Below are 12,018 nucleotides of genomic sequence, written 5' to 3'. Positions count from 1 at the left end.
CCACAACCCCAAAATGGCCCTGGGGAAGGTGGGGGGGGAACCTGGGAGGGGAGGACCCACGCAGGAAAATTCAATTTTTGCAATAAAACAGCCGGGGAGGGGGCAAGGAGACAAAGCCAGGCTTTTGCCACCCCAAAAAGAGTCAGGTTTTATTTGGAGATTAATTTGGGGGGGGGGTTGTTAGTGAGCCCTGCTACCTGAGCACAGTGCTAATCCCTAGTTATATTTTAATGAGCAATTACACCTGTCGCCCCCCCCCCCCCCCAGCAACACTTTGGGGACACCAACGCCCCGCTGCACACGGGGGCAGCTCGGGGGGGTCAGATCCATCCCGGCTCTGGGACCCCAAAATCTGTGCAGGGACATCGCCACGTCCCACGCAGGTCACAGGACACCCTCTCAGGACACCATCCTCTGCAGCACACCCCCAGATTTAAATTTTAGGGGTTGGCTGGAAGCACCTTAAAAAGAAAAAATTTTTTTAATATATTTTTTTTGCATTATTTTGGAGCAACTGGAATATTTTGGGGGAGGGGTAAAGGCTGATTTTAAGCAAATCCTTATTTCTGTAGACAGAAATTGGATGTTTCTAAAAGAAACACGAGTGGGGGGCTCCCCGTAAGCTCCCCTGGGTGCTGCCACCCCCTCACCATGGGACACCCACCCTTGGGGGACCCCAAAACCATCACCCCCCCCCAATTTCTTCCCATGGCCCAACTCACCAGCTCCCCACTCTGCTGCGATGGCCCTGGGCAGGTTTGGGGCATGGGGGTACCCCACAGACACGGGGAGGCAGAGAGGGGCCAGTCCCCCCCCAGCAGCACCCCCCCACTGTCACCCAGCACCTGCGCCGCTCCGTCCTCCTGCTGCTGGGGGCCACCGGGGTAACGGGGTGAAAAGGCAAAGAAATGGGAAAAAATAAGGACAAAAAAAAAAGTGAAGCTTGGACAGGGGAAAGAAAACTACAGGCACACCCCCAAAATTAGAATCCTTGCAAAAATTTAAGGATTTTCATCCAGAAGTAGTAACTGAGGGATTTGGAGATGTTTTGTGTGGGTTAGGCTGCCCAGAGCAACCCCAAAGCCACCTGCTAAATGAAAAACCCCAAAAAGCCAATTTTAAATAAAACCCAATTTTAAGCAAAGCCCCCCCACCCAAAAAAAAAAAGGGGCCAACCTCAAAAGAAGCCCCCCCCCAAAAAAGCCACTTTTAAACCCACTCGTTCCCCAAAACCCTAAAAATTAAGCCCCCCAGCTGCACCCCTGAAGCCACCCCCACAGATTTGGGGGGGTCCCACCTGCAGGCCCCCCGTGTCCTGCAGGACCCCACGCAGCAGGCGGATGTACTCGGCGGCGGCCTTCAGCGTGTCCACCTTGCTGGGCTTGCGGTCGCGGGGCACGAGAGGCACGAGGGCTTTGAGCGCCGAGAACCCGCTGTTGAGGTTTTTGATCTATAAGGGGGGAAAAAAATGGGGGGGGTGACCCCCCCCCCCTTTTTATTTTTCAGGGTTCCCCTTCGGATGGAAAAGCACAACCCCATTCCTCGGTGTCCCCGAGCATCACCGCTCCATTGGGATCAATCTGGTTTGAATTTGGGGGTGAGGGATGAGGTTTCTTTTTGGGGGGGGTCCTCACCCGCTCACGCTCCTTGGCGTTGGCCACCCGCCGCCGCTCCAGCACCCCCGCCAGGTCCCCCTCTGCCTCGTAGCCCCCCGTGGGGCCGCGGCGCAGGCGGGCGATGGGGGCCACGCACGGCAGGGGGCCGTGGCGCTGGCTCAGCACCGTGCCCAGCACCTCAGGGGGTGGCGTGGCCAGCAGGACCCCCGGCCCCCCCACTGCCCTGCTCTGCTCCCCCATAACCAGGGAAAAGAAGAACCTGTGCCTGCACCCAACACACAACACAACCACCTACTGAAAATACCCCCAAAAGGCCCAAAATTCCCTTAAATACACACCCCGCCTAACGGGTCGCACCTGGTGCCCAGCTGGGGCTAACGAGTGGGGCGGGGGAGCTGCTTTGCCCAAATTAATGCTGGTTTTGGGACTGTCCAAGCTCATCCCTCGGCCCTAAAGTCTCCTGTTAAATAGGGAGAGGTCCCAAGGCCCCAGTATTTGGGGGCTTTACGTTTGGGGGCTCTCTCACAAGCAGGGGGTGGGTGGGGGTGTCACTGGAGAAAACGTCCGGGGTTTGTTGGTGTCCCTGCAAAACCCCAAACCCTAAAACCTTGGAGTTGTGCAGCGTGACCCCAAAATTCCCTCCTAAAACACCCCCGGGGGCACTGGGGCCTTGTGGTGGATGAGCCCCGATGCGCCGGGGATGGGTGGCCACTGCCTAGAAGGGAGGAATGGGGTTTTTGGAGGTCTCGTGTCCCCAAAAATGCAGGAATAGGGTTTTTTATTTTTAGGGGTGGCAATAAAAATGTGCGTTGTGTGATGGCCGGGAGGCAGGTCTCGGTAGATGGCAGTGTTGGTCCTCGCAGCCGCCTCCTGAACTGCTGGAAAATCCCATTTGGGGTGAGCCCACACCATCCCAGGGGACAGAAATCCCCAAACCCAAACACGTCAGTGGGGATGGGGCTTCGAGCCCCCAGATCTCCCCTGCTGGTGCAGGCACGGGGAGTTACTGGGGTATGCTTGTGCCATGGGATGCCCCAGGGACACGAGGGGACCGAGGATGGGGTGGGGGACAATGCTGCGAGACTCACCCCACTGGGAAGTCCACGTTTATTAGGGCTCGGGATTATTAGGGGTCATTTATTAGGGGTCACAGTTATTGGGGCCATGGCTATAGAGGGGTCATGGCTACTGGGAGTGATGGTTTGGAGGGACACAGCTATTTGGGGTCATGGGTATTGGGGTCATAGTTATTGGGGTCACAGTTAACAGGTGTGACGGTTACTAGGAGTCACAGTTATTAGGAGTCAAGGTTAGTAGGGAATTGTTTATTGGGGTCGTGGTTATTAGGGGTCACTTCTTAAGGGTCACAGTTATTGGGGCCATGGATATAGGGGGGTCAGGGTTATTGGGGGGTCAGGGTTATTGGGGGGTCAGGATTATTGGGGGCCATGGTTATAGGGGGGGTCATTGTTTTGGGGGGTCAGGGTTTGGGGGGGTCACAGTTATTGGGGGTTATGTGGATATTGGGGGTCACAGATATAGGAGGTCATGGATATTGGGGGTCAGGGTTACTGGGGGCCATGGTTATAAGGGGGTCATGGTTTTGAGGGAGTCACCGTTATTAAGAGTCACAGTTAGTAGGGGTGATATTATTGGGGTCGTGGTTCTCAGGGGGTCAAAGTTATTAGGGGTCACAGTTATTAGGGGTTGCAGTTCTTGGGGGACATGATTATTAGGGGACATTGGTTTTAGGGGCTTATTGGGGTCACAGATATTGGGGACACAGTTATTAGCAGCCACAGCTATTAGGGGCCCTGGTTATTGGGGCTCACTCCCAACAAGGGGCAACCTTGAGTGACCAGCACGGGGCTCCCCCCACCCTGGAGAGCTCAACCCCCAAAAAATAAAGGGTCCTGAACAATCCCTGGCCTGCAGCTTGCTCGGAAAGCTGTCAGACCCCATAGGGGAGCCAGCCTCAGGTCTCTTGTCCCCAGGGCCACCACACCCCCAGCACCACGTCCGTCCTGCCGGCCCCGCTGCCCGCCGGGGGCTGACATTTGCTGTTATCACGAGACTGGAAAATTACCCGGAGGTTTCTAATTACCCTCGCCAGGAAGGTCAGCAGAAGGGGGAAGGTGAGCGCCGGGGCCGTATCCTGCAGCGGGGCAGCTGCTGACACACGATTAGCACCATCTGCCCTGGCACGGTCCCAGACGCTGCCCAAGGGAGGGCAGAGCTCATCGGGGAGGAGCCCGATCCCCACCCCACGGGTGCCGGATCCCGAGGGAGCCGTAGCCTCGTGCGGGCCCCGTGGTGCCCGGGGGCTGCGGGCCGGATCCTGCCTCGTGCTCATCCTTTGGGAGCCGGGGCTGCTGCGTCCCCATCCGGCCTCCACCCGAGCCTCAATGCCACGTGGCCTCCGTTCCCTTGTGCCTTCGGGTTGAAAATGCCTCCATCAAGCCATCGGAGGGGGATTTGTGGGACGGGGGCTGGCAAAATCCCTTTAAGGGCCCCTTTGGGAGGTCGGTGGCACGTCCCAGCATGGTGTGGAGGTGAAAATCCCCCCGGGACCCAATGGGGCTGGGCTGCGCCCTGCTCCCTGCTCGCTCAGGGCAGCACGGCCAGTCGTGGTGTGGCCTCATCTGCTCCCAGAGCCTTGCGCAAAATCTTTATGATGGTGTAAATGCTGCTCCTCTGCCTCCGCACCTACATGCGGGGAGCTAACCCCATCAGCATCCCCCCTGAGGTCAGCATCCCTCTGGGGTCCCTTTGGGGACCGCTTGGGGACCAGCTGCAGTCGTGCCCAGCTTTGGCTCAGTTGCAACATGACATCGGGGTGCATTTTTCCCGGGGAAGGAGCCTGGAAGTCACTTTTCCAAATTTTTTTTCAGCACAGCGATGAGAACCCCGATGCAGCCCCCAGCCTTTCCTGACTCCGCCGCTCGTGGATTTGCAGGAGCAGCTCCTGGGAGAACCCCCCCGAGCTCTCAGACGTGCTTCGTCCAGCAATTTTGCTCATGCTGAGCAGCTCCACGAGCAGAAATCCCCAAATTTCTCCAACATCCCACACTTCAGACCCCTTGCACACGGCAGCCCAATTCCTCACCCGTGCACAGCTCTGGTCCCCGGGAGCAGGGGAAATTCAGGTGGCAATAAGGCGAACCACAGCGACTTTATCAACTCGTGCAGGCAAAGCCTGCTGACATAAAGGGCTTTTTCCTGCCATCACAGCAATAAAGCCACCACCGTAGGTGCCACGGTGATAACCGTATCAGCAGCCCCAGAGCACCTTATCTCAGCCCCATAGGGCCCAGCTCCGGGAAGAGCCGCGGAGCTCCCGTCCTGGCCAAGGTTCCCACTGCAGGAGCTGCTTGGGGCAGAAATCTGAGCAGGGATTCATGCGGGAAAGCCCAGGGCTGGCTCTGGGGGAGCCTTCAGCCGCGCAGGCTTGGGATTGGGGCTGGCTCCCAGCGCAGCGCCCAGTCCCCGGCCACCCACCAATGCTGGGTCCTGTGCAGGATCAGTCCCGGCCACGCAGCCCCAGACGCTCAAGTTGTCCCTGAGCGAGCCGGCAGGGACAGTAATGGGGTTTGTTGGGCATGGGGACAGTGGGGATTAAGTGGGGTGGGGGCAGTGGGGGACGTTTTAGGGTCGCTCAGTTCCCCGTGACCCAGCTTTTTGTGTGACGGAGGGAGGTGAAACGCAGCCCGTAAAATAAAATCCATGCTGGGACCATGCGAGGAGGCAAAAATCCACGGGGATGTGCTGGGAAAGGGCGTCCTGCCCCTGCAGCCACGCTCCCCAATCACGTTTTGCTTTTCCTCGATGCTTGCCGTGCGGACGTGCCAGGAGCGGCACTGTCACGCCGCCAGCGCCCAGGACTTGGTTCCAGCTCCTCCGCAGCAGCAGCGGGGCCCGAACAAAGGCGGCTCTGTCCTCCCCTGCAGGAAGAAGCCTTTCTGTGTCAGCGAACTAAAAGCCGCGCTCAGGAGGGGCCCTTCGGCTTTCCCCTCCTCCTGCACGGCGATTTGGGGGAGATAAAAGGGTTTTCTGTAATGCAAAAGCGTTGCCAAAAAGCCCCGGTGGGAGTTGGGTCTGCTCGGGGGGAGCTGGAGCGGCTGCAGAGAGCACGGCGGGGTTGTGCTGGGTGCTGCTGCCAGCGGGGCTGTCCCCAGGGGCCACATGGGGTGGGGTGGGATGGGGATGGGGATGAGATGGGGATGGGATGGGATGGGGATGGGCATGGGGACGGGGATGGAAACAGGAACAGGGTAGGGGATGGGGATGAATGGGGACAGGATGGGGATGATGTTGGATGGGGTTGGGGATGAGGACAGGGATGGGGATGGATGAGGATGGGGATAAGGATGCGGATGGGAATAGGGCTGGGGATGAGGATGGAAGGGGACAAGATGGGGATGACGACAGGGAAAGGGATGGGATGAGGATGAGGATGGGGACAGGATGGGGATGGGGACAGGGACAAGGACAGGGAAGGGGATGGGATGGATGAGGATAAAGTTGGGGACAGGGACAGGAATGGGGATGGATGAGGATAGAGATGGGGACGGCTATGGGGATGGGGATGGGATGGGGGTGGGGATGGGATTGGGATGGGATAGATGAGGTTGGGATCAGGATAGGGATGGGGATGGGGATGGATGGGGCTCAGCTCTGCTGCACTCTCCCCAGCCAGCACCTCACCTTACAAAGGGAAGGTGCCGGGCCCAGAGCAGGGACCAAGCTCTGGGGCTGGCTTTAACCTTTGCCATGTCTGGGTGGTGCCCGAGCCCACGCGCAGATCCTGCTTCCCCAGCAATGAGCCTGTGATGGGGAAACCTCAGACAAGAAACAATTGCCGTCCCTTCTCTGGCTGCAACATCAGAGCTGCAATTGCACCACAGAGCGAGCATCACCTTTGGGACACCCGAAAAGGTGATTTCTGGATCCCTCGAGCACCACCCGACTCCTGCCTCCCTCCTCCTGGTGCACCATGAGCAGGTGCCGGGGGGGGTTCTGCTGCACTGTGGGGACGTCCCCAGCGGGAACAGGAAGAAAAGAGGCCACGAGGCTGGGAGACGCAGGGAGCACAGTGTGCTGGCTGCCTCCCCTCCTCCCCAAAGGCATTTTCTGCCTTGCCCTTCCCTCTGCATGGCCGGGCAGGAAAATCACGCTGCTCGCTGCACGCCTGGGTTACTGCGGAGAGCGATTTCTTCCGCTCGGCTGTGGCGGCCAGTGCTGCCCTCCCTCCCGCCTCGTTAATCCCTGTTGGATAGAATTAAGGAGCGCATCAGCCCTAAACCTCTTTGCTCGCCAGCTCCTCTTCCGGGAGCGCGGAGCGGGGCCGTGCATGCCCGCGGTCACGTAGGGACGGAGCACGGGGCCGCGGGCTGGGGACGGCTGCTGCGGCTGCTCTGTCCTCCCCTGGCACCCCAGCATCTCCCCCTACCTGAATCCCACCCCAAAAGCCCCCCCGAGAAGCTGAGGGGCTGCCGTGGAGCAGTGCGGGGCGTTCTTGTGAGAGCCGCATGGGCGGATGCGTGCCCTTGCCCCGCACGCACACGTGCACACATGCACACGTGCAAACCCCATCTCCCAGCTGCTGCATCACCTGCGGGGTGTTAGCAGGATCCAGGCTGCCCCGGCATGGTTTGGGGCTCACCCTACAAATATCCCCTTGCAAATACATATTGCAAAAAAAATAAAATAAAAGGGAGAGGACCAATCGGTAAAACCACACCAAAAATCAGGGCAGCCTGCAATGTCACCACACTGTCCCTGCCGCCACGGGGCTGGCCGGTGACACAGCCTCTATTTCTGGCCGTGCAAACAGGTGTGACACCCGGTGACCCACTCGATGCGGCCGCTGTGACAATGACGCCCAGCCCACGAGCCACCGGCGTGCCCGCCAAAAGCCCCCGGGGGACCGGGCATCCCCAAGCGACCCCGTCCTGGAGAGCCGCATCCCTGTGCCGGCAACACCCGGGCGGGATTTGGGGCACGCAGCAGGAGCTGCCCCGAGCTGCTCCCCAGCTCCATCACCCCCTCTCCATTATTTTGCGTGGGATTAAAGCCATGGCTGCTAAAATCCTGTATTTATCCCCACGGTGCCCAGCCAATGACCTGGGTGCTGGCGCGCAGGGCTGGGGATCAGAGATGATAAAGCTGCCTCTTGCCCCCTGCTCCCCGCAAAGCAAAAGGCGCCCGGTGCCACCGCGCAGGGGGGCACGATGGCGGCGGCGAGCGGGAAGAGCTGCGCTCAGGTAAGGGGATTTTATCCCCAGATTTGTGGGGTTTTGTGGTTTTTTTTAAGCCTTGGGACTGGCTGCGATGTCCTCGGTGTGAAGGATGTGCGGCCGCTTCAGCCGGCTTCCTCCTGTAGGAGGAACTGAGCCCACGCCGCTGGGCAATGCTCCACGAAACCCCGATTCTGAAGAATTTAGGGAAGGGTGGAGGAGAGCTGGCCCTGGCCCCATGGTCCCGAGCCATGCAGGGAGCTGACACAGCTGTGAGATTTGGGGCGCTTACCAGCACAGTGTGAATTCAAGGAAGGCACGTGATTGCGCGGAAGCGGAGCGTTCTCGCTGCCCCAATGTCCGGAGGGGGCGCGACATTTCTCCTTGCAGGGGGAGGATGCTGGGCGCTGCTTGCACGTGGCTGCCAAACCTTCTGGAGTTCCGTGGAAGAGTGTGGGGTTTTTTTTGTTTTTTTTGTTTTTTTTTTTTCCCCTGGTGTTTTGACATTATTGCAGCTGGAAACGTTAAAAAAAAAAAAAAAAAAAAAAGAGTCCTTGATGGTGCCCAAAGGAGGGGGTTTGCCCCGAGGCCCCAAAGGCTCCTTAACCCTTCCCTGAGCTCTCTGACTGCTTCCAGCCTGTGGTTTTTTTGGAGCTGCCCAAACCAAGCCGGGTTTGGAGCCCCTATCCCACTGCCCATGCTGCCAGGACGCTGTGCAGCCCCTGCGGCAGCGAGAAAGGCTCCGGGGGGGGCGTCCACACGCGGCTTTGCTCTCCTGACATCGATGCTCAGCACCAGGCGCTGGGCAGGGTGAGCGGGTTGGGACCTGCCCGTGGGAATCCCTGCGGGTCGAGCAACAGCAGCGCCTCCGACCCCCTCCAAGGGGCACTGGGGGCTCCTCACGGTGGTTTCCAGCGCTTTGCCCAGCCAGGGGCACTTTGAATTTTATCAAACCAGCCGGTGTAGCAGGGAAAAAAAGCAAAAAACAAAAAAAAACAGGGATGGTTTTGAGCATCCAAACCCTACAAGAGAGCCAGCATCCTCACGCCCACCTTCGGTCCCCGGGGTGCCACCAGCGGGGCCGAAGGGATGCTCCCCTGGGAGACGCCAGGTCCCCAGCACGGCACAGGCCAGGTTTGGTGACAAAACCAGGTTTGGTTGGGAAAGTGCCGGGCACCGGGGCCATTCGTCTGGGGGCGGCGTGACTCACAGCCCCGTGGCCCTGCCGGGACTTTTGACCTGCAGGAGGTGCCAGGATCAGGGCCGCACCCTTCTCCAACCCCAGGAGCAGAGCCAGGATCCCTCTGGGGTGAGGGGCTGCTCGATTTCTCTGTGAATTCGGCCACGCCAGCTTCAGAGGGGCACCAGAAAATCATGCTTATGGGTCCAGCATCCTTCCCGAACCGCCTCCAGCTTTTGGGGACCTTCCTGAGGCTTTGGGGACTGCGATGCCCGGAGGCAGCGGCTCTGATCCCTTCTCTCCCCATTGCATCCGGGGGCAGCAGCAGCTTTCCCTTGCTGGGCAAATTGCATTTTCTGGTGCTGAGACAGCCTCAGCTCCCCGTCCCTTATAGCAGCCCCTGCTCCCCATCCCCTGTAGCAGCCCCCTATAGAAACCTTCCCAGGCTTACACCCAAAGGTGACAGAGACAGAAGAGAACCAGAGCAAGGCAAAACACGTGCGAAAGCTCGAGGGTGGCGGCAAAATCTCCTCTAATTTACCGTGCCACCCCAAAACAAAGAGCTCAGCCCCGTTTGGCTGCACAGCACCGTCCACGAGCAGCCCCAAGCCCCTTGGGGGACCACCCGCAGCCAGAGCTTTTCGGTGCCAGCAGGTGGGAATTTGGATATGAGCATTGGCAGGACAGATGGACGGATTTCCACTGGCACAGCCAGGGCTTGGTGTGGGCTGCCCAGAAAGCCGAGCTATCGGACTGGTTTTCTATTTCCAGCCCCAAGAGATTTGGGTTGGGCGCCGGCGAGCTGAAGCTTTCCGAGGTGAACAAAAGGTCCCCGTTGGCATTCCCCCGGCCGGGGTTTCCTTTTGGGACAGGACGCGTGGCGTGCACGGCGAACGAGATGGTGGAAACTATGCGGGTGAATCACGGGGCAGGATTAGTGCCGGCTCCCAGACTATCCGTGGCCACCACGTGCCACCCGGGCTCCCTGCGGCCGTCCCCATCCGTGCCTCAGTTTCCCCACGATAAAGTGGCACCGGTGCCGTCGCCTTGACCCGCCGTGGGCAAAGAGCTGATTCAGCGCAGCCTCCTTTGCCGGGATCCTGCCCTCCATCGGAGCGAGCACGCTGCCTTCGCCGCTGTCATTTTAGGAATGGCATTAGGGGAATCGCCCAGGAGCGCGGCGCTGAAACGCTGCCAGATTCCTGCCAGTCTGCACGGGGCTGGGACGGCTGGCTCTAAAGGATGGAGATTGGGATTTCGAGTTCTGTGGTGTGAAAGGAATCGTGAACCACGGTGGAATATTCACTTTACAAACTCCCTTTAACAGAAAACTATTTGGAGACGGGCGCGGGGCAGAGACCGGCTCCTGCTTCATGCGCAAAGAAATTCCCGTGCTGCCCTCGCGGCCGGTTTTGGGGGAGGTTGGGATTAGGGAAGGCAAATTTGGGGGAGTTTTGGGGCAGGGCAGATGGCAGCCGGGCTCCTGATTTTGCACGTAGAGCCTCTTCCTTCGTAAAACATGTGAAAAAAAAAAAAGAAAAGCAGACAGATGTGCCTCGCTATTTTTAGGCTCGGCAATGCTTTCATTTCGGCTTAACCGCAGAGAGTTTGGGTCTTTAGCGGAAAGCTGGATGAGAGGGGGAAGCGAAACGGAGTCACGCCGGAAAGATTAAAAGGAATCATCCCCTGCCACGGGGCAGCCGGAGCTGAAACCAGCCCCGCACCGGCTCTCGCTTGGTGGGAAAGGTTGGGAAGGGCCGGAGTGCCCGGAAAAATAAAAGGCGTCGGGCTCGGGTTTGTTCCTCGCGGTCTCTCCGGGTTGCTGCTCCCCCTCTCTTTCCTTTGAAATGCAGTTTCAATTCCCCCGAAAAAAAAAAATAATAATAATAAAACGATGTAAATGACCGCTCAGAAAGAAATCCCACGAGGCAAAGCCGCCAAGGGATGGAGCCGGGCAGAGCTGGGAGCGGGGGGAGCTCGGGGGGGGGAGGTTGGGTAACGCCTGCCCCCGGCCCCGCCAGCTGCCCCGGGGCCTGGCGGTGCCAGACGTGCCCCGGCCCTCGTAGGGCTCCTTGCGACATGGCCTCGGGTCCCCGCGTGTCCTCGGGGCCCTGCACGTCCTCGGGGCCAGCAGGAAGCCCCGCGGGATGAGGCACCGGGGGCAGAAGGATGGGGTCGCCCACCCGTGGACGGGCTGGTGCCCCCCAACCACCCCCTGCACCCCCCCGAGCACTGCATTCGCTCCCCAACCCATTAGTGCCCCCAATCCTATTCAAGCCCTATCCCAGGCAGTCCCCACCCCATTAGTCCCACCTACCCCGCATACACCCCCTACCCCATATACATCCCCCTACACCCCCTATACACCCCCCAGTCCCATACAGACCCCGCATACACTCCCCCTCACACTCCATTCACCCCCACCCCACTCACCCCACCCCGTACAGTCCCCACCCCATTCACTCCCCCTTCAGCCCCCATTCCATTCATCTCCCCACCCCATATACACCCCCATAACCATAAACATCCTCCAATAATCCCACCTCATTCATCCCCCCTGCCCCCCCACTCCATATACATCCCCCACCCCGTACATCCCCCATTCCATTTGCCCCCACACACATTCACACCCTCGCCCCATATACATCCCCCCCATACATCCCCCCACTCCATACATCTCCTCACTCCCCCCATAAAGCCCCCACCCCATAAACCCCCCACCCCATACAACCCTCACCCCACATACACCCCCCCACCCCATACACCCCCATCCCATATACACCCCCACCCCATACACATCCTCCCCACACCATTCAACCCCACCCCATGCACCCCCACTTGATATACACATCCCCCCATACACCCCCCACCCTATATACATCCCCTAGCCCATACTCCCCCACCCCATACACCCCTACTCCACTTACACCCCCATGTCCATAAACTCCCCACCCCGTGTACATCTCCCCCCATACTCTCCCCACAC

General features: G+C 59.3%; 1 protein-coding gene and 1 long non-coding RNA gene across 3 annotated transcripts; one reads left to right on the top strand and one right to left on the bottom strand.

Moving 5' to 3' along the window:
- Nucleotides 1-173: 173 nt before the first annotated feature.
- Nucleotides 174-4,476, bottom strand: LOC125181301 (factor in the germline alpha). Of its 2 annotated transcripts, none has more exons than XM_066983422.1 (4): nt 3,721-4,476; nt 1,298-1,450; nt 723-866; nt 174-461 (listed from the first exon to the last, which is right to left on the bottom strand). In XM_066983422.1, the coding sequence occupies exons 1-4, from the start codon at nt 3,967-3,969 to the stop codon at nt 441-443; spliced, it is 567 nt and encodes a 188-aa protein (XP_066839523.1). In that variant the 5' UTR covers nt 3,970-4,476; the 3' UTR covers nt 174-440. The 2 variants fall into 2 exon arrangements, with proteins under 2 accessions (XP_066839523.1, XP_047911701.2); XM_048055744.2 differs by lacking the exon at nt 3,721-4,476 and adding an exon at nt 1,635-2,108 and having other exon boundaries at nt 723-869.
- LOC125181302 (uncharacterized) lies at nt 2,329-4,620 on the top strand. Its single transcript, XR_007160312.2, has 3 exons — nt 2,329-2,513; nt 3,611-3,751; nt 4,508-4,620. It is a non-coding gene; the product is annotated as an uncharacterized lncRNA (long non-coding RNA).
- The last annotated feature ends 7,398 nt before the right edge of the window (nt 4,621-12,018 follow it).

The sequence above is a fragment of the Anser cygnoides genome, chromosome 26 (genome assembly GCF_040182565.1).
Source record: "Anser cygnoides isolate HZ-2024a breed goose chromosome 26, Taihu_goose_T2T_genome, whole genome shotgun sequence".
Lineage (NCBI taxonomy): Eukaryota > Metazoa > Chordata > Aves > Anseriformes > Anatidae > Anser > Anser cygnoides.
Note: the sequence above shows the minus strand (reverse complement) of the source record. Positions and strands in the feature narration are given on the sequence as shown.

Excerpts from the sequence above, each read along its gene's own strand:
- LOC125181301 (XM_066983422.1), bottom strand. The coding sequence starts at position 3,969 with ATGAGCACGAGGCAGGATCCGGCCCGCAGCCCCCGGGCACCACGGGGC. Across the intron at positions 1,451-3,720 it reads TGCTGACCTTCCTGGCGAGG|ATCAAAAACCTCAACAGCGG; the intron begins GTAATTAGAAAC and ends CCCCCCTTATAG. Across the intron at positions 867-1,297 it reads AGGACACGGGGGGCCTGCAG|CAGGAGGACGGAGCGGCGCA; the intron begins GTGGGACCCCCC and ends GGCCCCCAGCAG.